The sequence below is a fragment of the Salmo salar genome, chromosome ssa26, assembly GCF_905237065.1.
Source record: "Salmo salar chromosome ssa26, Ssal_v3.1, whole genome shotgun sequence".
Taxonomy (NCBI): domain Eukaryota; kingdom Metazoa; phylum Chordata; class Actinopteri; order Salmoniformes; family Salmonidae; genus Salmo; species Salmo salar.
The window spans coordinates 19,077,103-19,103,567 of record NC_059467.1 but is presented as its reverse complement, the minus strand read 5'-3'; the positions used below and the strand labels follow the sequence as shown (position 1 = coordinate 19,103,567).

General features: G+C 42.0%; 1 protein-coding gene across 1 annotated transcript in view; it reads left to right on the top strand.

Annotated features, from left to right (window-relative positions):
• The first annotated feature begins 2,441 nt into the window (after positions 1-2,441).
• LOC106587190 (synaptic vesicle membrane protein VAT-1 homolog-like) overlaps positions 2,442-26,465 on the top strand; it is a 33,565-nt gene continuing 9,541 nt past the window's right edge. Inside the window, exons 1-7 of the mRNA XM_014175287.2 lie at positions 2,442-2,884; positions 3,871-4,000; positions 5,753-5,968; positions 6,674-6,816; positions 8,519-8,622; positions 10,231-10,286; positions 10,430-10,624. Coding sequence (XP_014030762.1) covers positions 2,655-2,884; positions 3,871-4,000; positions 5,753-5,968; positions 6,674-6,816; positions 8,519-8,622; positions 10,231-10,286; positions 10,430-10,624 — 1,074 coding nt within the window. The 5' untranslated portion in view covers positions 2,442-2,654. The remainder of the gene's footprint in view (positions 2,885-3,870; positions 4,001-5,752; positions 5,969-6,673; positions 6,817-8,518; positions 8,623-10,230; positions 10,287-10,429; positions 10,625-26,465) is intronic.

Below are 26,465 nucleotides of genomic sequence, written 5' to 3'. Positions count from 1 at the left end.
ATTCTTCAAATTAGCCACCCTTTGCCTTGATGACAGCTTTGCACACTCTTGGCATTCTCTCAAGCAGCTTCATGGGGTAGTCACCTGGAATGCATTTAAATTAACAGGTGTGCCTTGTTGTAAGTTAATTTGTGGTATTTCCTTCCTTAATGTTTTTGAGCCAATCAGTTGTGTTGTGACAAGGTATGGGTGGTACCAAGTCCATATTATGTTAAGAACAGCTCAAATAAGCAAAGAGAAACGACAGTCCATCATAACTTTAAGACATGATGGTCTGTCAATCCGGAAAATGTCAAGAACTTTGAAAGTTATTCAAGTGCCGTTACAAAAGCAATCAAGCGCTATGATGAAACTGGCTCTCATGAGGACCACCACAGGAAAGGAAGACCTAGAGTTACTTCTGCTGCAGAGGTTAAGTTCATTAGAGTTAACTGCACCTCAGATTGCAGCCCATATAAATGCTTCACAGAGTTCCAGACACATCTCAACATTAACTGTTCAGAGGAGAATGTGTGAATCAGGTATTCATGGTTGAATTGCTGCAAAGAAACCACTACCAAAGGACACCAATAATAAGAAGTGACTTGCTTGGGCCAAGAAACACGAGCAATGGACATTAGACCAGTGGAAATCTGTCCTTTGGTCTGATGAGTCCAAATTTGAGATTTTTGGTTCCAACTGCCATGTCTTGGTGAGACGCAGAGTAGGTGAACGGATAATCTCGGCATGTGTGGTTCCCACCGTGAAGCATGGAGGAGGAGGTGTGATAGTGTGGTGGTGCTTTGCTTGTGACACTGTCAGTGATTTATTTAGCATTCAAGGCACACTTAACCAACATGGCTGCCACAGCATTCTGCAGTGATACGCCATCCTATCTGGTTTGCGATTAGTGGGACTATCATTTGTTTTTCAACAGGACAATGACCCAAAACACACCTCCAGGCTGTGTAAGGATTATTTGACCAAGAAGGAGAGTGATGGTGCTGCATCAGATGACCTGGCCTCCACATTCACCTGACCTCAACCCAATTGAGAAGGTTTGGAATGAGTTGGACCGTAAGAGTGAAAGAAAAGTAGCCAACAAGTGCCAGGAGTGTGCAAAGCTGTCATCAAGGCAAAGGGTGACAACTTTGAAGAATCTCAAATATAAAATATATTTTGATTTGTTTAACACTTGTTTGGTTACTACATGATTTCATATGTGTTATTTCATAGTTTTGATGTCTTCACTATTATTCTACAATGTAGAAAATAGTAAAAATAAAGAAAACCCTTGAATGAGTAGATATGTCCAAACTTTTGACTGGTACTGTATATTCATTGTACAGCCTTACCTATGGATTGTGCACCCATGAAACGGGGTATCAGCCTACTCAGTGACACCCACAGAACACCATTTCATTATCAGAATCATATGTGTACAGGAATAATTGTTATTTTTACAAATGTATTATTTATAAATGTTTACAAAAATGTTGACGTTAATGCCGTAGCTGTAGGCCACATTTTCGGTGAAAATCACTACAATGAATGTACCTTAGCTGCCAGCCTGGCCTGATATTGCGACACTATCTAGCTACCTACTTCTCTCCTTACTGAATGACGTGTTGTTGCGTTGCCAGCTTTGCAGCAGAAAGTTCCCCATTGGGCAGTAGACTGTAGCACGGTGACATCTAAATGGTTACTACCAATATTTGACGTTTTTTTATCGTGTAGGCTGCTATCCTACTCTAAATATAATCACGTGGGATGGAACAAATTCACCGCGTTAGCGACGTGTGATACAACTGGCCCGTGAAGCAACTACTGCCCAGTGGGGGAGCACCTCGATACAAAACCGTTGTACTGGTCATTCACACGGCCTTGTTACGTTAGCTGACTTCCAGATGGTGACCAATACTATAAGTTTTTTCCCACTCGTCCATTGAAATAAACATCACTTTATTTTACAAGTTTTAATTAGTGCCAATTGAATGCTGCTGTTTTGCCACCGAGTCAGCATAAACTAGGCTCATCAGGACGACTGACTGAACCGAAGCCTTTCGTCTCCACTCGACTCTCAACTGCACGACGTACGTGATCAATTTGGGCACCAGGCGTGTCCATGTTAATGATTTATATATATACACTAGATGACATTAAGGGGGCGCTAAGTTTAAGTTTCTGTACCTCCATCTTGGCACTTCCCCACCGGTGTAAAACAAGTATTTTGGAAGCTACAGAAATACATGTATTAATGGCTACATTCGTTTTTGCCACATTTATTATATTACAGACAACTTAATGCAAACTTTAAATTATACTATGTGCGCTAAACGTAAAAAAACGAATAAAAGATATATTTTTAAATACTTAAAGTTTATTTTTTAGAGATTAATAATGTTACTGTCTCCACTACAACACAACAATACTTAAATGTATGTAATGTTGTCCTTGAAACATGTAATTGAGGAGTGGCAATATGGCCGAGTGGTGGCTTCAAATTCTCTTATTGCCAATACACAACATCAGCAATCCAAGATTTATAAACATCTTTTGTCGGAATAGCCTCTCCCTCTTCCAAAAGAGAACTGATTCGGCTCATACTGCGCATTCTGAACTTGGAAGGAGGAAGGAAGGACCAGTTACAATCTCGAGCATCCCCTTCCAGCCCCATGAAGCCCACCGACATGGCTAAAGAAGGAACGGAGACGACTGAGGAAACTGAGCACATGATAGAGACAAATGGAGCAAAAGAAACAGAAACTGTAGTATCTGCAGGAGATGCCAAAGAAATGCGAGCCGTAATACTGTCCGGTTTCGGGGGTCTCAACAAACTCCGGGTAACCAAGAAGGCGATGCCTGAGCCACAGGAGGGAGAAGTGAAAATTCGCGTCAAAGCATGGTAAACGTTGCATATTAAACTGTTGATTAATTGTTACATTGATGCCTGCCTATATAATCTTAAAATATAAATGATGCGAAGTTACCACATTCATAAGTGTATTGCAACATGTTGCAGATTCTGATTCAGTATGGGCGAGCCATGAATAGACCTTGAATTAAAGTAGGTTAAACTCGACCTGTGTAGTTTGTAAAAGTGACACGAGAAAAGGACTCATTGCATTCATGAAGCCGCATGTCCTTTGATGTTTCACTGTCTGTAGTAGATGATGAATAAGGACTGTCTGTGGAGCAGTCATGCAAATGAAAAGCAAAAACACCTGTAATGTTGGAATTAATAAAAATTTGGCTTGATAAAGGTGTTTGCTTGGCTTGTTTTTGACTGATCATCTTAATGAGCTTTTATTGGCTATGGCAGAAGGGGGAATAGTTACTGTAAATACCTCAAGCCAGTTGAAATGGATTTTCTCATTACAACTGGCTCATGCAAAGTCCTACACTTGTGGTATTTGTGCTCTATTCTCTTATGATCGCCTACTTGGCATTTAGTAAGTAGATTCTGATGAGGGATTGGATAATTATCTTTAGTCCAACAATATTGTTTTGTTGATAATATTGAAATACACAAACTATACCTTCAACAAGTGAGAAGCAATTTTTCCATAAAAGGAAGAGCCTGTTACAGATATGCTCTATCACAGATTGGCTATTTATTGTTCAGTACATGTGAATCACCATGGCCTTGGAACTGTAGCCCTTTTTAATAGTCTGGAATTCAAGCATGGGTTTGTAGATATCAAACAGCTTGTGTTGTGCTTATGACTGCTCAGGCATTTATTTATTAACATATTTTAAGTCTAAGTAACATTTATCAAATAGTGAAAATGTCCATCATGCAATATTGTGTCTTCTCCAATCCCTTAAGTTAAAAATAAATAACTTTGCTTGATTGTGAGGTTAATATCAATGAGACATTTACTGTTGCAGTGGCTTGAACTTCCTGGATCTTATGGTGCGTCAAGGTAATATTGACAGTCCTCCGAAAACTCCACTTGTCCCTGGATTTGAATGTTCTGGAATAGTGGAGGCGATGGGAGAAAACACAAAGGGATTTGAGGTCAGTGAATCTAGATCACAGTATGTTACAGATATTATGTCGTGGATTAGTAGCACAACTAAACTCAGCAAAAAAAGAAATGTCCCTTTTTCAGGACCCTGTCTTTCAAAGATAATTAGTAAAAATCCAAATAACTTCACAGATCTTCATTGTAAAGGGTTTAAACACTGTTTCCCATACTTCAATGAACCATAAACAGTTAATGAACATGCACCAATGGAACGGCCATTAAGACAATAACAGCTTACAGACGGTAGGCAATTAAGGTCACAGTTATGACAACTTAGGACACTAAAGAGGCCTTTCTACTGACTCTGATAAACACCAAAAGAAAGATGCCCAGGGTCCCTGCTCATCTGTGTGAACGTGCCTTAGGCATGCTGCAAGGAGGCATGAGGACTGCAGATGTGGCCACGGCAATAAATTGCAATGCACGTACTGTGAGAAGCCTAAGACAGTGCTACAGGGAGACAGGACGGACAGCTGATTTTCCTCGCAGTGGCAGACCACGTGCAACAACATCTGCACAGGATCGGTACATCCGAACATCACACCTGCGGGACAGGTACAGGATGGCAACAACAGCTGCCCGAGTTACACCAGGAATGCACAATTCCTCCATCAGTGCTCAGACTGTCCGCAATAGGCTGAGAGAGGCTGGACTGAGGGCTTGTAGGCCTGTTGTAAGGCAGGTCCTCACCAGACATCACCGGCAACAACGTCGCCTATGGCACAAACCCACCGTCGCTGGACCAGACAGGACTGGCAAAAAGTGCTATTCACTGACGAGTTGCGGTTTTGTCTCACCAGGGGTGATGGTCGGATTCACATTTATAGTCGAAGGAATGAGCGTTACACCGAGGCCTGTACTCTGGAGTGGACTCGATTTGGAGGTGGAGGGTCCGTCATGGTCTGGGGTGGTGTGTCACAGCATCATCGGACTGAACTTGTTGTTATTGCAGGCAATCTCAACGCTGTGCGTTACAGGGAAGACATCCTCCTCCCTCATGTGGTACCCTTCCTGCAGGCTAATCCTGACATGACCCTCCAGCATGACAATACCACCAGCCATACTGCTCGTTCTGTGCAAGATTTCCTGCAAGACAGGAATGTCAGTGTTCTGCCATGGCCAGCGAAGAGCCCGGATCTCAATCCCATTGAGCACGTCTGGGACCTGTTGGATCGGAGGGTGAGGGCTAGGGCCATTCCCCCAAGAAATGTCTGGGAACTTGCAAGTGCCTTGGTGGAAGAGTGGGGTAACATCTCACAGCAAGAACTGGCAAATCTGGTGCAGTCCATGAGGAGGAGATGCACTGCAGTACCTAATGCAGCTGGTGTCCACACCAGATACTGACTGTTACTTTTGATTTTGACCCCCCCTTTGTTCAGGGACACATTATTCCATTTCTGTTAGTCACATGTCTGTGGAACTTGTTCAGTTTATGTCTCAGTTGTTGAATATTGTTATGTTCATACAAATATTTACACATGTTAAGTTTGCTGAAAATAAACGCAGTTGACAGTGAGAGGACGTTTCCTTTTTTGCTGAGTTTATATTGATCTCACTTTGCATTTTTACCCCCCAAAATATTGATTTGTGTTACAGTTTGAAATGGTTAATGTTGATATTTTGAAATTCATTGGTCAGAGTAACATGTGAGGTTTGGTGCATTTCTAAAACAAACTTGTAACCATGTCACCTCCAAAATTAGCATTTATCATATTTTATAGCTTACCCTTTCCTCTCTCCAGATAGGAGACCGGGTTATGGCTTTTGTAAATTACAACGCCTGGGCAGAGGTGGTTTGCACACCGCTGGATTACGTCTATAACATGCCTGATGATATGACTTTTCCTGAGGCAGCGGCCTTCTCCATGAACTTCGTGGCTGCCTACATGATGCTGTTTGAGGTTGCCAATCTCCGAGAGGGGATGTCAGTATTGGTCCACTCAGCAGGAGGGGGTGTGGTAAGTCAACTCCCGAAAGGAGGTGGAAAGAAAAACACAGCATCTGAAAATGATGTCAGTGATGTTACTATAGATACCGCCAAGGTGTGTAGCTCTGGTGGCTCTTGAGGGTAACAGCCTGTGGCTATTATCAGACAGCTCAGATGCTGTTTTACATAATGCTGTATTCATGATTGAAGATGATGGTGAGATGTGGCTGAAAAAATGACATCTAGGAAAGATGTAACTGTGGTTGAAGATAAAGCGTGTCTGGGCTGTGCTGGTTACAGTATATATGCACACAGACTCTTCAGACTTTTTTTTGTTTTGTTTTACAAGACATTGAATTATCAGGCTCATGTAGCACATTTCCCTTTAGCCAAAGCACTGTTAGTGATTCCCAGCTTTAATAATTAAACGTAACTATACTCTAGAGATGCTCCTACAGACTGTAATTCATGAACAACAGTAGAGCGACTGCTCAGATTTCAGACTGATGCACACAATAGGGTATAACTCTGTTGTTTAATTCACGTATGTAGTACCATACTGTAGTGGAGATGGACAAGAAAACATTTACTGTCTTTACCTAATTATTTTTCATATCAAATATGGATTATGGTTGGTAAAGCTGTGATGCATAACCTGTGGAAATGTCATTGTCTGGATTGGCTTTGTGTAATAGTGTCTTGGAGAGTCTGACTGGGATTGTGTGGTGTTTTTCAGGGTCAAGCTGTGGCTCAGCTGTGCTCCACTATACCCAGCGTCACTGTGTTTGGAACGGCCTCATCTTTCAAACATGAAGCCATCAAGGACTCTGTGACCCACCTCTTCGACAGAAACATTGATTATGTACAAGAAGTTAAAAAGTAAGGTTTGTTTTTTGTTCTACAATAACAATTATTGGGCTAAAATCTTTCTTCGAAACATAGAGCTGCAGCGGTAATTGTTCTGCACAATTGTTATGAATAAGACTAATTTGTTAGCAAATGTGTAATTTCATTGGATCTTACAGGTTTATTAAAATATGTTTAGATATAATTTCACATAATTACTAAGAATCTCTTTTGGTTTATAATGTGCAATTTGATATGTACATATGAATTGCCAATGATAATGTGATAACGTAGAACACAGGGCATGTAGAGCTCAGGGAGGATGCAGATGTTAGTTGATGCCATATTTGGACGTGTGTGGCTGCGGTCCCCATGGCAACACGCAGCTCGTCTCCGAGAGCAACGGCAGTGTGTGGGGCAGAGTGCTCAGAGGCTCTCTGAAGGCAACCTGCAACAGGCTGTCTGCTGGGGACGTGGAACAGCTGGGCCAATCAGGAAAGCGCCCTGATGCCTCATAAATACTATGCCCATTCAGATCACACTGCATGTCGTTGTCTTGTCTGTTCCAAACATATTACTCACCATATGTCTGTTGCAGAGGGACAAGTGAGAGCCATGACAAAACGAGTTTTGATTAGACATGGAAATAAAAGTGCTTAAAACAAATTGGCTCCCTATTTAAAAAGAAGATGGAGAACAATCTCTGGAGGGAAAAAACTGGAGTTTTGGTGCAGGTACAGACAACTAGCGCAAAAATAATATTGCGATATTGTCAAAACGATATGATATATCGTCAAAAATAAAATCCCGATATGTAAATGTATGGATTTTGTCACCCATCACTAATTATCATGTTTGATTGGCAATCAGTGCAATCCATAGGGATGCTGCCTCCTCAATAGGAGACAATCAGAAAAGAACCCTCTATGCCAAGGCCAACTTCATGTCTACTGTCTAATAGGAATAGAGTTTGAGGTGAGTCATGCAGTCAGGAGGCTTAAAGCATGTCCATCTGATAATCACATTCTGAATTTATTCTGAAGTGCTTTATAAATGCATACATTCAACCAAGCTTTCCTCTTGAGTTCCTTTCTTAAGGAGCCTAATCCTTGGTTCCCTCTCAGTACTTATTGACAGAGGGAGAATACTGTCTGCCTGCATATCACAATGGTAGTAAATACAGCCATATCAGAGGGAGGAGAGGCAGATTAATAAGCCTTTCATCTCTGTGGCCCCACATTCCTTTCAGGATCAAGAGCAAAGCAAAATTAAATTGGTCTTAAGTCGCCCCTTTTACAGTATGCAAGGCCATGGGCATCATAAGACCCCCGAGCAGTTTAGCCAAGCAGGCGGGCAGGCCACCAGGCAGAAAGGAAGGCATTAGGACCCCTTGATCAGAACATTGCTCTCATTCTTTCTTTCACATTGGTGCTCTTAAGTGAGTCATGCCATGAAAAATCACACCGATGGCTAACCTGTCCAATGCTTATAGGTCTTTTAATACTGTATCACTTGAAATCAAGAGTGGAATTTGATTGAACAAAAGGCTGATCGAAATGTCAATAAACTGGATTGTTTAGTATTTGATAAAAATATATAAATGTAACTATTGAAATCTGAGCTAAACATTGAATGACTAATAGATTGACAGGCTTCTTATGAAGCCTGCAGTTGAGGCTGTCTGTAAATGAGGAACATGTTGATTCTTGTTAATTGAATTTCCTGTATTTGGTAGGATCTCTCCAGAGGGAGTGGACATCGTCCTGGACTGTCTGTCTGGGGAGAACACTGGTAAAGGCCTCGGTCTGCTGAGGCCTCTGGGAACCTACATCCTCTACGGTTGGTGTCCTATCAGGATGCGACTCATAAATTTGCTACATTGTGCCACCAGTATCGCACATAAGACTCTTGAGATATGTGGTGTGAATGATGAAGTATCTTGAGTGACATTTTTCATTTACAACATTTCAAACTTACTGACAGGTATTGTATATAGGTTAGGCACCATTGTACTTGTGCTATACATATACAGTGCCTTCAAGAAGTATTCATACATCTCGACTCATTTCATATCTTGTTGTTTTACAGCCTGAATTCAAAATTGATTAAATATATTTTTTTTCTCACCCATCTACACCCAATACCCCACAATGACAAAGTCCTTTTTTAATATTTTTTTTTTTATGTTAGCAAATTTATTCAAAATGAAATACAGAATTATCTAATTAACATAAGTATTCACACTCCTGAGTCAATATATGTTAGAATCACATTTGGCAGCAATTACAACTGTGAGTCTTTCTGGGTAAGTCTGTTAAGAGCTTTGCAAACCTGGATTGTACAATATGTACCCATTAATCTTAAAAAAATTGGTTGTTGATCATTACAAGACAACCATTTTCAAGTCTTCCCATAGATTTTCAAGCAGATTTAAGTCAAAACGGTAACTTGGCCATTCAGAAATATACACTGTCTTCTTGGTAAGCAACTTCAGTGTAGATTTGGCCTTGTGTTTTAGATTATTGTCCTGCTGAAAGGTGAATTCATCTCCCATTGTCTGGTGGAACCAGGTTTTCCTGTAGGATTTGCCTGTGCTTAGCTCCATTCTGTTTCTTTTGTATTCTGGAAAACTCCCCAGTCCTTAACGATTACAAGCATACCCATAACATTTCAGCTTTTCATTACGAAATACATTTAAAAAAAATTACATTTTACTTTGACGTTATGGGGTACTTTATTGTGTTTAGGACAGTGACGAAAAATCGTAATTTTATCTATTTTAATTTCAGGCTGTAACACAACAAAATGTGGAAAAAGTCAACTGGTGTGAATACTTTCTGAAGGCACTGTTTCCTATGACATAGCTTAGACCACAAATATTTTTTAAGTTTCTTGTAAGATATAGGCTCAAGCTCTTCAGACTTTCACCTCGTCTAAGGACACTTAGAATACAGATGGTCCTATTATTTCGAGGTAATATCCCTCCATCTACTCAATAGTCAATCTGGACAGAATTTAAGCGACCGCTTGAACCTCATTGAAAACCAGGCGTGCGTTGTGATTCAGTGCGAAATGTAGTTTAATTCAAATGGATTAAAAATGACACCTGAATATATTTTACTGGCTTTTATCCACATCTGAATTGTTTAATTACAAGAGCCTTCTTGGGTTTCAAATAACGTATAATTAGTGTTTCTGTCAGTATGACAGTCGTGGAGTTGTAACACTAGTGCGGCATGAATCAATTTATAACATGACGGTGAACAGAGTTCATTAGCTGTGCCAGGGCACGCTCTGCCAGATCTAAAGGAGGCAACCACTCCTCCCCCACAATCACCTCTCTTCACCTCACGGCTCTTTACGGTTCACCCATCACTTCAGCCCAACAGTTAACACCACCACCCTGTCTCTCTCTATAAGCTTGTGTCTTTGTTTTTGTGTTTTCAGGCTCATCAAACATGGTGACTGGGGAAACAAAGAGTTTCTTCAGCCTTGCAAAATCTGTGAGTTAGAAATGCTGAGTCTGTCACTGAGTTTACAGAATGGAACAGTCTGTTTAATATTTATCGAACATTCATTACTTACAATGAAGCACAAATGAGTTATTGGGGTAAGTGATGTGTGTGTCTCTGGTTTGACTCCCCAGTGGTGGCAGGTTGAGAAGGTGAACCCTATTAAACTCTACGAGGAGAACAAGGTCATTGCTGGATTCTCGCTGCTCAACCTCCTGTTCAAGCAGGGCAGGTGTGGGCAGGTGAAAACGGTGGTGGAGAAACTCTTCTCCCTCTACAACCAGAAGAAGATCAAACCTGTGGTGGACTCCCTGTGGGCACTGGAGGAGGTAAGGGGACAGCTGGTGGGCAGGGACATTTCCCTGAACACATCTGACATGATGTCTTTGACTGGCAGGTCTACAATCTGGGAATGATCCACACGGTCACTAAGGAAACACAGATGGGTAGGGAAGTTTTAGAGAAGTTGGTATGGAAACATCTTGGATGGAGTGTCGTCTGTTGATTGTCACTGTTGTTAGTGGACGTTGGTTCGGCCCGCAGATGGCAGGTGGGCCGTTGAGCTCGGTTGCTGGTTTTGATGGCTGCAGTTATGCGACATTCACATTCACGCCCACATGAAATCCATACATCAATCTCTCCTCTCCATCTCTGCCAGTGCATCTCTCTGGGTGTCTTCCTCTTTCTGTTTCTACACTGTCACCAACTCTGTTAGTAAAGAAACACAAATGTGACATTTGGGTGTTTCACACATTCTGCTATTTCTGCGGACTTGATAGTGGAACTGCTAGTGGTTAGCAGGCAGCTCTGCACGGAGGGTCATAGAGTCATTTATTGAGACTACACTCCTGCTGCTATGAGGTAGATGATTGGTGGTTTAATTATTCACAAGATCCCCTGCTTATAGAATAGTGAAAAGCTTTCCGGAGCTTTTCCTCTCCATTCATATTACTGGTGTTTACCTCCACTCAGTTATATTTCTTTATACAGATATACAGTATATATACAGATATTCACCTAAATCTGTCTCAAGTGAAAAAATGAATAGACAAATTGAATTATTTCTGTCCTTCCTATCCAATGTCTAAGACATTACTGTACATTTCAAATCAAATCAAAGTTTATTTGTCACATGCGCTGAATACAACAGGTGTAGACCTTACAGTGAAATGCTTACTTACAGGCTCTAACCAATAGTGCAAAAAAGGTATTAGGTGAACAATAGGTAAGCAAAGAAATAAAAACAACAGTAAAAAGACAGTGAAAAATAACAGTAGCGAGGCTATAAAAGTAGCGAGGCTACATACAGACACCGGTTAGTCGGGCTGATTGAGGTAGTATGTACATGTAGATATGGTTAAAGTGACTATGCATATATGATGAACAGAGAGTAACAATAGCGTAAAAGAGGGGTTGGCGGGTGGTGAGACACAATTCAGATAGCCCGGTTAGCCAATGTGCGGGGGCACTGGTTGGTCGGACCAATTGAGGTAGTATGTACATGAATGTATAGTTAAAGTGACTATGCATATATGATAAACAGAGAGTAGCAGCAGCGTAAAAGAGGGGTTGGGGGAGGGGGCACACAGTGCAAATAGTCCGGGAAGCCATTTGGTTACCTGTTCAGGAGTCTTATGGCTTGGGGGTAAAAACTGTTGAGAAGCCTTTTTGTCCTAGACTTGGCACTCCGGTACCGCTTGCCATAATAATCTATGACTGGGGTGGCTGGGGTCTTTGACAATTTTTTGGGCCTTCCTCTGACACCGCCTGGTGTAGAGGTCCTGGATGGCAGGCCGCATAGCCCCAGTGATGTACTGGGCCATATGCACTACCCTCTGTAGTGTCTGGTGCTCGGATTTTGAGCAATAGCCGTACCAGGCAGTGATGCAACCAGTCAGGATGCTCTCGATGTTGCAGCTGTAGAACCTTTTGAGGATCTCAGGACCCATGCCAAATCTTTTTGGTTTCCTGAGGGGGAATAGGCTTTGTCGTGCCCTCTTCACGACTGTCTTGGTGTGTTTGGACCATTGTAGTTTGTTGGTGATGTGGACACCAAGGAACTTGAAGCTCTCAACCTGCTCCACTACAGCCCTGTTGATGAGAATGGGGGCGTGCTCGGTCCTCCTTTTCTTGTAGTCCACAATCATCTCCTTAGTCTTGGTTACGTTGAGGGATAGGTTGTTATTCTGGCACCACCCGGCCAGGTCTCTGACCTCCTCCCTATAGGCTGTCTCATCGTTGTCGGTGATCAGGCCTACCACTGTTTTGTCGTCTGCAAACTTAATGATGGTGTTGGAGTCGTGCCTGGCCAAGCAGTCGTGGGTGAACAGGGAGTACAGGAGGGGACTGAGCACGCACCCCTGGGAGGCTCCAGTGTTGAGGATCAGCGTGGCAGATGCGTTGCTACCTACCCTCACCACCTGAGGGCGGCCCGTCAAGAAGTCCAGGATCCAGTTGCAGAGGGAGGTGTTTAGTCACATTTATCCATTCCAGGAAATGTGAATAGTTTCTCTTGTAAGGCTGACATGTTGTTATTTGAGTAGAAACAGTCAAGGAGATACAGTGTGTCATGTGATTTGATTGAATTACATTGTGTTGGTCAGGCGGCCAGTTCAAATCACAGAGCCGACCTCTCTGATTCAGAGGGGTTAGGTTAAAAGCAGAAGTAATGTTTTGGTTGTGTGCACTAGACGATAAAAATAAATACCATCCTTTCTTTGCTTCATTTTGGAGCTGAAATTGCTGCCTGCAAACATGTTCTTGCGTCATTCCGGTTTTGAAGTTGCAAAATAATTGGCCTTTCCAGCAGAGAGGGGAGTGCGAGGAAAGCCTGTTTGAACAGTAGGGACTATATGTTTTATTCGATACACTTTTTCTTATTTGAACGATGACCCTGTGCTCACCAGATGACTCACAGTGTTGTCTCTCAGAAGGATGGCATAGATACTTATTCACTCCCTCTTTGATCTTGGCTTCTAGTCAATGTGCCCAACATTCTTTAAGAAGTGAATTTTGCCTGTAATCAGAGAATGTTCATGAAGACCTTTAAAAAACTATAGAAACTCAGAAAATGAAGTTTATTAGAAATGTAGTGAGTGTTCAGCAGTCCAGGTTTGGTACATGATTCTGTACAGTACACTCTTAGAAAAAAATGGTTCCAAAAGGGTTCTTCAGCTGTACCCATAGGAGAACCCATTTTGTTTCCAGGTAGAACTCTTTTGGGTTCCATGTAGAACCCTCATTGGAAAGGGTTCTACCTGGAACCAAAAGGGTTCTACCTGGAACAATAAAGCGTTCTTCAAAGGGTTATCCTATGGAGACAGCCGAAGAACCCTTATTGGTTTTAGATAGCACCTTTTTTTCTACGAGTGTACTGTTAATCTCTGGGGTATGTGGGACGCTAGAGTCTCATCTGCGGGACACACTATTCAACAGCCAGTGAAATAGCAGGGCGACAAATTCAAAACAACAAAAATCTCATAATTCAAATTTCTCAAACATACAATTATTATATCCCATTTTAAAGATACACTTCTCGTTAATCCAACCACATTGTCCGATTTCAAAAAGGCTTTACGGCGAAAGCATAACATTAGATTATGTTAGGACAGCGCCGAGACAAGAAAAACCACACAGCCATTTTCCAAGCAAGGAGAGGCGTCACAAAAACCAGAAATACAGCTAAAATTAATCACTAACCTTTGATGATCTTCATCAGATGGCACTCATAGGACTTCATGTTACACAACACATGTATGTTTTGCTCGATAAAGTTCATATTTATATCCAAAAACCCCATTTTACATTGGCGTGTAATGTTCAGAAATGTTTTGCCTCCCAGAACTTCCGGTGAATGAGCACATCAATTTACAGAAATACTCATCATAAACGTTGATAAAATATTCAACAGTTATTCAAAGAATTATAGATACACTTCTCCTTAATGCAACCGCTGTGTCAGATTTCAGAAAAGCTTTACCGACGAAAGCAAATTTTACAATAATCTGAGTACAGCGCTCAGATATCAAAACAAGCCATACAGTACCCGCCATTTTGGAGTCAACAGAAATGACAAAAAAATTACATTATAAATATTCACTTACCTTTGATGATCTTCATCGGAATGCACTCCCAGGAATCCCAGTTCCAGAATAAATGTTTGTTTTGTTCGATAAAGTCCATCATTTATGTCCAAAAACCTCCTTTTTGTTTGCGCGTTTAGTCCACTACTCCAAATGCAGGAAGCGTGCGCAAAATGTCACGACGAAAAGTCAAAAAAAGTTATATTTACGTTCGCAGAAACATGTCAAACGATGTATAGCATCAATCTTTAGGATGTTTTTATCATAAATCTTCAGTAATATTCCAACCGGACAAGACCTTTGTCTTCAAAAAAGAAAAGGAACACAGCTAACTCTCACGTGAGCGTGCGCCTCTGAGCTCATGTCATTTTCTCAGTCGTCTACTTCCAGGAGCTCTTATTCTCTCCCTATTCACAGTAGAAGCATGAAACAACATTCTAAAGACTGTTGACATCTAGTGGAAGCCTTAGGAAGTGCAAAATGAACCCCAGGTCACTATACTGTATAGGCAATCACTTGAAAAACTACAAACCTCAGATTTCCACACTTCCTGGTTGGATTTTTCTCAGGTTTTTGCCTGCCATATGAGTTCTGTTATACTCACAGACATCATTCGAACAGTTTTAGAAACTTCAGAGTGTTTTCTATCCAAATATACTAATAATATGCATATCCTACCTTCTGAGCCTGAGTAGCAGGCAGTTTACAACAGGCATGCCTTTCATCCGGACGTCAAAATACTGCCCCCTACCCTAGAGAAGTTAACAAGAGGATATTTAATATATGGGCTCCCTTGTGTTCAGAAAACAGCCATTGTTGAACAGCCACCTCTGACTTGCTTGAAGATCGCAAGCAATGAATAGAGGACAAGATTTATTTTATACTGAACAAAATTATTTTGATTTATTTTATTTCATCTTTATTTAACCAGTAGGCCAGTTGAGAACCAGTTCTCATTTACAACTGCGACCTGGCCAAGAAAAAGCAAAGCAGTGCGACAAAAACAACACCACAGAGTTACACATAAACAAACGTACAGTCAATAACACAAAAGAAAAAAACGCAACACACAACAATTTCAACCATTTTACTGAGTTACAATTCATAAAAGGAAATCAGTCAATTGAAATAAATACATTAGGCCCTAATCTATAGATTTAACATGACTGGGCAGGGGCACAGGCATGGGTGGGCCTGGGAGGGCATAGGCCCACCCACTGGGAAGCCAGGTCCAGCCAATCAGAATGTTTTCCCCCACAAAAGGGCTTTATTACAGATATTAATTCTCCTCAGTTTCATCAGTTGTCCGGGTGGCTGGTCTCAGACAATCCCGCAGGTGAAGAAGCCGGATGTGAAGGTCCTGGGCTGGCATGGTTACACGTGGTTTGCAGTTGTGAGGCCAGTTGGGCGTACTGCCAAATACTCTAAAACGACATTGGAAGTGGCTTATGGTAGAGAAATGAACATTAAATTATCTGGCAACAGCTCTGGTGGACATTCCTGCAGTCAGCATACCAATTGTGCACTCCCTCAAAGCTTGAGACATCTGTGGCATTGTGTTGTGACAAAACTGCACATTTTAGAGTGGTCTTTTATTGTCCCCGGCACAAGATGCACCTGTGTAATGATCATGCTGTTTAATCAGCTTCTTGATATGCCACACCTGTCAGGTAGATGGATTATCTTGGCAAGGGGGAAATGTTCAATAACAGGGATGTAAACAAATTTGTCCAAAACATTTCAGAGAAATAAGCTTTTTCTGCACATGTAACATTTCTGGGATCTTGGTTTCTTGTTTTTCCTTTTGATCCTATCAGGCTTGTGGTGGGAAAGTGACAGACTGACTCCCCACTATTCTGCATGGTTGTCATGGTTTCAGAAGTTGATCTATCCACAGCGTTCTGCAAAGTCATGCCAAGATGGATGGCGCCTTTAAATGCTCACACCAGAATAGGAAAGAAAGTGATTGAGGAATTGAAATCCCTAATTACAGATGTATCACACTGATATGGCATACTGTAATAAGTTATAATTTTTTTCCCAATCAAGATTTGTAATTAGGAAATAATTTTGAGTTGGTAAATGGACTTTTCTCAAAGGCTTCCCTATCTTAGATCTGTCCATTAGAAACATTTTGCGGATTTTTGACTTACAGGCTTTCAGAGTGTTGACTAAACCTACAATCATTTTACTCTGGGGACTGTATGTACTGCACTTGTAATAATATTGACAATGATATTACTCCTCGTGTGCAACAATAGTGCAGGCCTGAGTTGGTCAGAGAGATATGACTGACCTACTGTATTCATATGGTCCCTTTCCATCAGGAGACATAATGTGATGTGTGATGAATTGAGATCTGTCACTTGAGTGCTTTGATTACTACCAGCCTGCTGTTCACGTCTCCCCCAAGAGGGCTCTTCGGAACACATGTTCTCTATCTGGAAGCCTCCACCACACAGAGAGTCATGTTTTGGATGTGAAGGTGTGTTCTGCCTTATGCCGTCACAGCATGGAAAAGTGTTGAAAGTCAGGGAGATTAGTACCTGCTGCTCCATACTCAAATCAAATCAAATTGTATTGGTCACATGCGCCGAATACAACAGGTGTAGACCTTACTGTGAAATGCTTACTTACGAGCCCCTAACCAACAGTGCAGTTTCAAAAAATACGGATAAGAATAAGAGATAAAAATAACAAGTAATTAAAGAGCAGCAGTAAAAAATAGCAATATATACAGGGGGGTTCCAGTACAGAGTCAATGTGCGGTGGCACCAGTAAGTTGAGGTAGTATGTACATGTACAGTGAGGGAAAAAAGTATTTGATCCCCTGCTGATTTTGTACGTTTGCCCACTGACAAAGAAAGGATCAGTGTATAATTTTAATGGTAGGTTTATTTGAACAGTGAGAGACAGAATAACAACAAAAAAATCCAAAAAACACATGTCAAAAATGTTATAAATTGATTTGCATTTTAATGAGGGAAATAAGTATTTGACCCCCTCTCGATCAGAAAGATTTCTGGCTCCCAGGTGTCTTTTATACAGGTAACGAGCTGAGATTAGGAGCACACTCTTAAAGGGAGTATAAAAGACACCTGTACACAGAAGCAATCAATCAATCAGATTCCAAACTCTCCACCATGGCCAAGACCAAAGAGCTCTCCATGGATGTCAGGGACAAGATTGTAGACCTACACAAGGCTGGAATGGGCTACAAGACCATCGCCAAGCAGCTTTGTGAGAAGGTGACAACAGTTGGTGCGATTATTCGCAAATGGAAGAAACACAAAAGAACTGTCACGATGCCTCGGCCTGGGGCTCCATGCAAGATCTCACCTCGTGGAGTTGCAATGATCATGAGAACGGTGAGGAATCAGCCCAGAACTACACGAGAGGATCTTGTCAATGATCTCAAGGCAGCTGGGACTATAGTCACCAAGAAAACAATTGGTAACACACTACACCGTGAAGGACTGAAATCCTGCAGCGCCCGCAAGGTCCCCCTGCTCAAGAAAGCACATATACATGCCCGTCTGAAGTTTGCCAATGAACATCTGAATGATTCAGAGGACAACTGGGTGAAAGTGTTGTGGTCAGATGAGACCAAAATGGAGCTCTTTGGCATCAACTCAACTCGCCATGTTTGGAGGAGGAGGAATGCTGCCCATGACCCTAAGAACACCATCCCCACCGTCAAACATGGAGGTGGAAACATTATGCTTTGAGGGTGTTTTTCTGCTAAGGGGACAGGACAACTTCACCGCATCAAAGGGACGATGGACAGGGCCATGTACCGTCAAATCTTGGGTGAGAACCTCCTTCCCTCAGCCAGGGCATTGAAAATGGGTTGTGGATGGGTATTCCAGCATGACAATGACCCAAAACACACGGCCAAGGTAACAAAGGAGTGGCTCAAGAAGAAGCACATTAAGGTCCTGGAGTCTCCAGACCTTAATCCCATAGAAAATCTGTGGAGGGAGCTGAAGGTTCGAGTTGCCAAACGTCAGCCTCGAAACCTTAATGACTTGGAGAAGATCTGCAAAGAGGAGTGGGACAAAATCCCTCCTGAGATGTGTGCAAACCTGGTGGCCAACTACAAGAAACGTCTGACCTCTGTGATTGCCAACAAGGGTTTTGCCACCAAGTACTAAGTCATGTTTTGCAGAGGGGTCAAATACTTATTTCCCTCATTAAAATGCAAATCAATTTATAAAAATTTTGGCATGCGTTTTTCTGGATTTTTTTGTTGTTATTCTGTCTCTCACTGTTCAAATAAACCTACCATTAAAATTATAAACTGAACATTTCTATTGTCAGTGGGCAAACGTACAAAATCAGCAGGGGATCAAATACTTTTTTCCCTCACTGTAGGTAGAGTTAATTAAAGTGACTATGCATAGATGACAACAGAGAGTGGCAGTGGTGTGTTTGTGTGTGTGGGGGGGGGGGACCTAGAAGCCTCTTGGACCTAGACTTGGCGCTCCGGTACCGCTTGCCGTGTGGTAGCAGAGAGAACAGTCTATGACTAGGGTGGCTGGAGTCTTTGACCATTTTTAGAGGTCCTGGATGGCAGGAAGCTTGGCCCCAGTGATGTACTGGGCCGTACGTACTACCTTCTATAGTGCCTTGCGGCCGGAGGCAGAGCAGTTGCCATACCAGGCAGTCATAAGATGTAATAACATACTAACTACGCGGTCTGTATCACCTGACTGATACGTCTGCAGACTAGTCACTGCCCGGAGCAAAACTACTCTGCTAATCATGAGGAGACTGCAGCTGGTACCGCAGAAGAGGGCGAGAGAGTGTAAGGGTAGAGAGAGAGAGAGAAATTAGTCAAGGTTAATGAGAAAGCAAGGGATAGTGGAGGAGAGTGTTGTGAAAGGGAGAGGTTTGAAGGAGGCTTCAGTGTTTTAACATTTTACAGCATCGCTCACACTAAAGCTCAGCCCTAATAGTCATCGTTGTTTATGATCCTACTGTTCTGCTTGGAAACAATACCAGACCCAGAGGGGGAAATAGATGAGTTGGCCATGTCTTCTCCAAGCAATGTGAATCTTATTACCTGTGTTGTGGCCATGCTTTCTGGATGCCATTTAACCCCCTGAGCTGAAGATGATTATCTGGATACTTTCTATGACAGCAACATTCATCATTCAGCACCAGTGTGGCCAGGGGCCTCGCTGTGATTGTTTGGTATGGTCCTCTACCTTCTGTTCCACAGTAGTCATGCACCATCTCCCCGTGACATCCTGACCAGGGGATATCCTTTTGTTCTCCACAGCCTCTTAATGTCCCTAGACTCGGATTTGTTTTGCGAAGCAATATATGAAACGGGTTTGCACAATGAAAAGCAAGTTTACCTATAAGGCCCTTGTCTTGGAGAGCAGCTTTGAAGCCACAGACTTCAATTGCTACAAACTATTTCTGAATGCCCTGAGCATCACAGAGGCAATTCTCTCTGTGCCGTGAGTCAAGTGAAGTCCTGGAGAGGTCCATAGTGAAGTTGAGGGGGCTATTAGAGGAATGCAGCCAGAGAATGCACAAAGCTCCCCCTTAGAGATGCACATCAACCAGCTGTATCCTGCTCCTCCAAACCAGTCAGTCTTTCACAGCACTCCAGGAAATGAACACCCCTCCAGAAACACAACTCTAGTATGCTTTATGCTGTGTTGCTCACTCAGGGAAGAAACCATTTTTACCTTAGGCCACATCCATTTGTCTGTTGCCTTGGAATTGTCAGTGTCCTGACACCTGAACACATTTCGGTTGTTTTCGGACAGTTGTTTACTGTTGTTGCAGAGCTCTCCCTCCCACCCAGCCTGGCTGTTCCACTCTGCTCCCTGATACCTCAGATTTGGCGTTGACAGAAGGCAGGCAAGGCAACCAGGCAGCTCTGAACAATCTGATTTATGGTCCTCTCAGACAGCACTTGTTAAAACTCAGCACCAGCAGTGTTTTCCCCTCACCAGCCTATCAGGCAGAAGGCCATTACTGACACTGGCATTACTCAGGATGTACTACCACCGTAGCCAGGCTACAGATAACCCAAGATTCAGTAGATTCACTAGTCCACCTTGTCCTGAAAATATGTTTTGATTTCTCATTAATGAGACTGTCATGGTTAAACTCTGCTGAGTTGTCACCTAAATCTTGTGAAACACAAGCTTGAACCACACTTTCAATGCTTTAATGCTGTCATCTGTATCCTCTCTGTATCCTATCCTACAGCCGAGAAGTATTCTCAACACAGCACCTTTTCTGTCGCTACTTGTTGCCCAGTTGACTCCTGCTCTGCGGTCTCGGGTCGCTAACTAAGCTACAGCATTAGTATTACGTGGTTGTATGTCATGGCACAGCTCTCGGCTTGGCCACACCAGCTCTAGCGTTACCTCCCCGGCTGAGCCAAGCTTGCCACTGTTGCCATAGGAACCACAGCCCTGCATTGATAAATAGGCCGGAGTGTAGCCAGGGACTCTTCCGAATATGGGGGTGGCAAGAGAGTGACCAGGCTGCCACACCCTGTTATGACACCCTAGAGCCATTTTCACTGACCAGTGACGTTGTAGGACTGTGAAGTCTATCAGCAGCATGTGGGCTCTCTGACACACTGAAATGAGCCGTGCTAAGACAGGCATGTATTATGGGTTGTTATCATTGTTAGCTACTGATTCCACCAAATGGTCTGATCATTCCTGTTTATTCCAGTGATTCAAATGGCTGTTGTCATTCGCCACATGTGTGCTCTGGCTCCTGCACCTTTCTATTAACACTATCATTTGAATTAAGGCTCTTAAATTAAATTAAGGCTCTCACAGTTCCCGCTCAGCCCAGTCAAAACTGTTCGCTGCTCAGGCACCCCAATGGTGGAACAAGCTCCCTCACGACGCCAGGACAGCGGAGTCAATCACCACCTTCCGGAGACACCTGAAACCCCACCTCTTTAAGGAATACCTAGGATAGGATAAAGTAATCCTTCTAACCCCCCCCTTAAAAGATTTAGATGCACTATTGTAAAGTGGTTGTTCCACTGGATATCATAAGGTGAATGCACCAATTTGTAAGTCGCTCTGGATAAGAGCGTCTGCTAAATGACTTAAATGTAATGTAATGTTAAATCTTGGCCTTAGCTACGCTTGTTGATTTAATGACCTCGCACCTGGCAAACCTGTCCTGTGTAAGACAGCATGATGAACACAGTCCTCTCCTCTCGTAGTAGGCAGTAAGCTGAATGTGTCCAAATGGTAGAAGAAACTGAAGCCCCCAGAAAAGGTTGTCTGCTGTTATCTGTTCATCTGTAATACATGGAGGAAAATGGATGGCTGACTAGTATTGGTGAATTGTTCATAAACATGTCAAATGATAGACATTAATGTTATTTATCAGTGTGCAATCCAACTGATTTGCAGAGATGAATTGAACAACATGTAAACGGCTGTAAATAACTAGATAATAACACTTTGATTCCTAAACCCTATTCACTTTGATTAATCTATTTTGAATCATGTGGTAACTTTTTTCCTTATATGCACAGCATTGGAAATGTGAATTTCTGTGTCGCTTGACTGAGTGGACTATTTTCTTCTGCATTGTTAAAAGTGTCAAGTCAAGATATCTCCATCACAGCACACTGAGTTTCCTTCAGGTGATCGACGGGAGCTTGTGAATTTTCTAATTATAATAGTAGCACATCATAATTTACAGAATAATGACAGTTTCTCTTTTGCTCCATTAAGAAGTCTGAAATGCTGTCACTTTTGTTGGTTTGTAATGCACTTCTATTTTTTTTGTGGCTCTTAGAAGTCCTTTGGGTATTTTCAATCCACAGATGTGGTAGACATTTTTAGATGGGATCTCTTTATTTCTGCTGATAACATCCCAATTTGAAGACTATTAGACATTCATCCTTCATATTGTAAGTACATTTTCAAAAAGACAAGTTTAGCTTACCCCTTCAGTACTGTACTATCTCTTCTATATGCACTTACAGAAAGTATTTACACCCCTTGACTTTTTTCACATGTTATGTTACATCCTGAGTTTAAAATTGATTCAATTGAGAATTTGTGTCACTGATCTACACACAATACCCAATAATATAAAATTGGAATTATGTTTTTCAAAATGTCTAATAGTGGTGGCTGCATCATGTTATGGGAACGCTTGTAATCGTTAAGGACTGGGGAGTTTTTTAGGATAAAAAATAAACTGAATGGTGCTAAGCACAGGACCAATTCATAGAGGAAAACGTGCTTCAGTCTGCTTTCCACCAGACACTGGGAGATTCATTTACCTTTCAGCGGGACATAACCTAAAACACAAGGCCAAATATACACTGGAGTTGCTTACCAGAAAGACAGTGAATGTTCCTGAGTGGCTGAGTTAGAGTTACTTGTCTAGAAATGATCAACAACCAATTTGACAGAGCTTGAAGAATTCTGAAAATAATAATGGGCAAATATTGTACAATCCAAGTGTGCAAAGTTCTTAGAGATTTTCCTAGAAAGACTCACAGCTGTAAACACTGCCAAAGGTGATTCTAACATGTATTGACTCAGTGGTGTGAATACTTATGTAAATGAGATATTTAAAAATATATACAGTTCAAGTCGGAAGTTTACATACACTTAGGTCGTTTTTCAACCACTCCACAAATGTCTTGTTGACAAACTATAGTTTTGGCAAGTTGGTTAGGACATGTACTTTGTGCATGACACAAGTCATTTTTCCAACAATTGTTTAACAAACAAACAAAAATAGAACTGTTTGGGGGAGGCTTGCAAGCCAAAGAACACCATCCCAACCGTGAAGCACGGGGGTGGCAGCATCATGTTGTGGGGGTGCTTTGCTGCAGGAGGGACTGGTGCACTTCACAAAATAGATGGCATCATTTTTTCCTCCAAACAAAATGATGGTCATTATGGCCAAACAGTTCTATTTTTGTTTCATCAGACCAGAAGACATTTCTCCAAAAAGTACGATCTTTGAGCCATGTGCAGTTGCAAACTGTAGTCTGGCTTTTTTATGGTGGTTTTGGAGCAGTGGCTTCTTCTTTGCTGAGCGGCCTTTCAAGTTATGTCGATATAGGACTCGTTTTACTGTGGACATGGATACTTTTGTACCTGTTTCCTCCAGCATCTTCACAAGGTCCTTTGCTGTTGTTCTGGGATTGATTTGCACTTTTCGCACCAAAGTACGTTAATTTCTAAGAGACAGAACGCATCTCCTTCCTGAGCGGAATGACGGCTGCGTGGTCCCATGGTGTTTATACTTGCGTTCTATTGTTTGTACAGATGAATGTGGTACCTTCAGGCGTTTAGAAATTGCTCCCAAGGATGAACCAGACTTGTGGAGGTCTACACTTCTTTTTCTGAGGTCTTGGCTGATTTCGTTTGATTTTCCCATGATGTCAAGCAAAGAGCCACTGAGTTTGAAGTTGGCCATGAAATACATCCACAGGTACACCTCCAATTGACTCAAATTATGTCAATTAGCCTATCAGAAGCTTCTATAGCCATGACATCATTTTCTGGAATTTCCCAAGCTGTTTAAAGGCACAGTCAACATAGTGTATGTAAACTTCTGACCCACTGGAATTGTGATACAGTGAATTACAAGTGAAATAATCTGTCTGTAAACAATTGTTGGAAAAATGACTTGTGTCATGCACAAAGTAGATGTCCTAACCAAATTGCCAAAACTATAGTTTGTTAACAAGAAATTTGTGGAGTGGTTGAAAAACAAGTTTTAATGACTCCAACCTAAGTGTATGTAAACTTCCTACTTCAACTGTATATATAAAAACATGTTTTCACTTTGTCATTATGGGGTATTGTGTGTAGATGGTTGTGAAAAAAGTGCAATTTAATCCTTTTTGAATTCAGGCTATAACAAGAACATGTGGAATAAGTCAAGGGGTATGAATACTTTCTAAAGGCACTGTATTTAACACGAACATATGCTTTGCCCTCTTACTAGCACACCATAGAACAGCAGTGTTGCCAAATTCAATGAAAACCTGCTTTTGTGTTGTGGGACAATGATCTGAAAAGAACTTGGCCACACTGGCCACCATAAACACATTGAAGGTCTTGGGAACCCACATCCATCTTCTCCATGTCAGCATTTTCTTTTCAGATTTTAGATTCACTCAAGCTCACATGGTGACAAGATTCTGTTATTTGGTGGCACAAAGGAAGGTCTTTTTTTGCATGATGAAAAACTATTTTCCATTATAAAGCGTTTGTAACACAGGTCTATTGATGCTATGGCTTTGGTTACCTCTCTTGCTCTCAAACAATGTTCTATGCTACAAACATCTGTTGTGGAAAAAATCTGTTGTGGAAAAAGTCTTACACATGGACACTCAAAGTCAATCTTAAATGAATCATTGTTTATTATCAGTGCGCTGGAGAGGTTCCAACTAACTCAATGCACCATAGAACACATTTCTGTCAGAAGCTCTTCCTGGGCTGTCCCAGCAGTTGTCTTATGTACGACTATAAACAAACAAGTTATATTTGCATGATTTAGCATAATTAATGAATCATTACTGTTTTGTTTCATAATACTGTTTCATAACGTGACAGACCAACACCTCACGAGGCTTCTCTCTAAGCTGAGACCTGGAAACGGAGATATCGTTTGTTCGTTCTCAAAACAACGTCTGGGCGTACTTCCAAATTGCAGCTACTGATAAGAGGCGGATTTGTTCAGTCAACCACTTGCATGAACACAGAAATTGGTTTATAGAACAGCACATGAATAGAACACAGAAATTAGTTATAAGCACAAACATTAAAATTCCCATTACACACCTCCGCCTGAACATGCTATATATATGTCTGACAATGTAGTCGTTTTCTCCAGACCTTCAGAATTTCTGCCTTTCCTGTCATTTGGGGTCTTGTCAATGTTGGATGCTACTGGAAGTTGTGACAGTAGCTGTCTGCCTAGAAATCAATCTCCTGTGTGAGGCTGGTGTGGGATGCCGTGGCCTTTTCCTGCTGTGGGAGGAGGATCTGTTCATTAACCAGCTGCCCACATTCATCTGGGAGGACCGCTCTCTGCTAAACATTGAGATTACGGCTGCCTGCTAAAGAATGTCAAGTCATTTATCAAGCCTGACGATGCGTTTTCGGGAAAAGGCCTTCTGATCCTCATAGGCTTGGCACTCACCGGTACAACACATCACAGTACTACTTCTGGCATGGTCTCAGAAAGGAATTCCAAGATATGACTGTTTAACATCATATGGATACCACCGGGATGCAGCCATACCTGGTTGTGTTAGCAGAAGCTTTTCTGTACATTTTCCCAGTGAGTTCTGTGAAATCCGTTCTGAAGTTATTTTTGTGGTTTGAACACGTCACAGTTGGTGAAATGAGTTGTGTAATTGTCAGCAGTTGTGGGAGGACTGATACTGTAGCTGTCTGTGGAGCTCTCAGTGATGTTGTCTTGGGAGGATGTCGTGCAGCATGTGAGTTTCAGCTTTGTATGAGAGAGAGAGAGAGGTGTGTTTTATGAGATTTTTGTCTTTTTCCTGGGAACCCTGTGCTCTGCTGTTGTCAGTGAGGTTTGGCACGAAATGCAGGGTATTCTCTGGAACCACAGCCCATGAAGAGCCTCATTAAAGGGAAGTGGGGTGGCGAGCCTGGGGCAAAGACTCCCGTTGCTGGTGTGTGTGGGATGAGAATTCAGGGGGCGTTGGTTCGTGTAAATGCTGAGCCTGGAAAACGATTCTCGCCTGGCTGGAGAGGGTGGAGGGTGTGTCTTTAGGATGGAATGAAGGAGAGGTTGCCTGGATACCCATGCAGCATTGCCTGTGTAACAGGGTTATATTGGTGGTTCCCCTTGCCACTTTAATGTTAAGCCAATGGGTTTTTGGTTTTAGTTTTGTCTTGCCTTCACCTACTCAACATGGCATCTTATTGGCTGGTTTGCGTGGCTTGCTTACAAGGGAGGATGTTTCAGTTAGAATCGTCCCAGTGAAAAAACACCAAACCAGCGGTAAATTGTTGGTTGCAAAGCACTGTACGTCAAAAGTGATTTTTATACTTACAAGTGATGATTTGAATGTACAATTTAT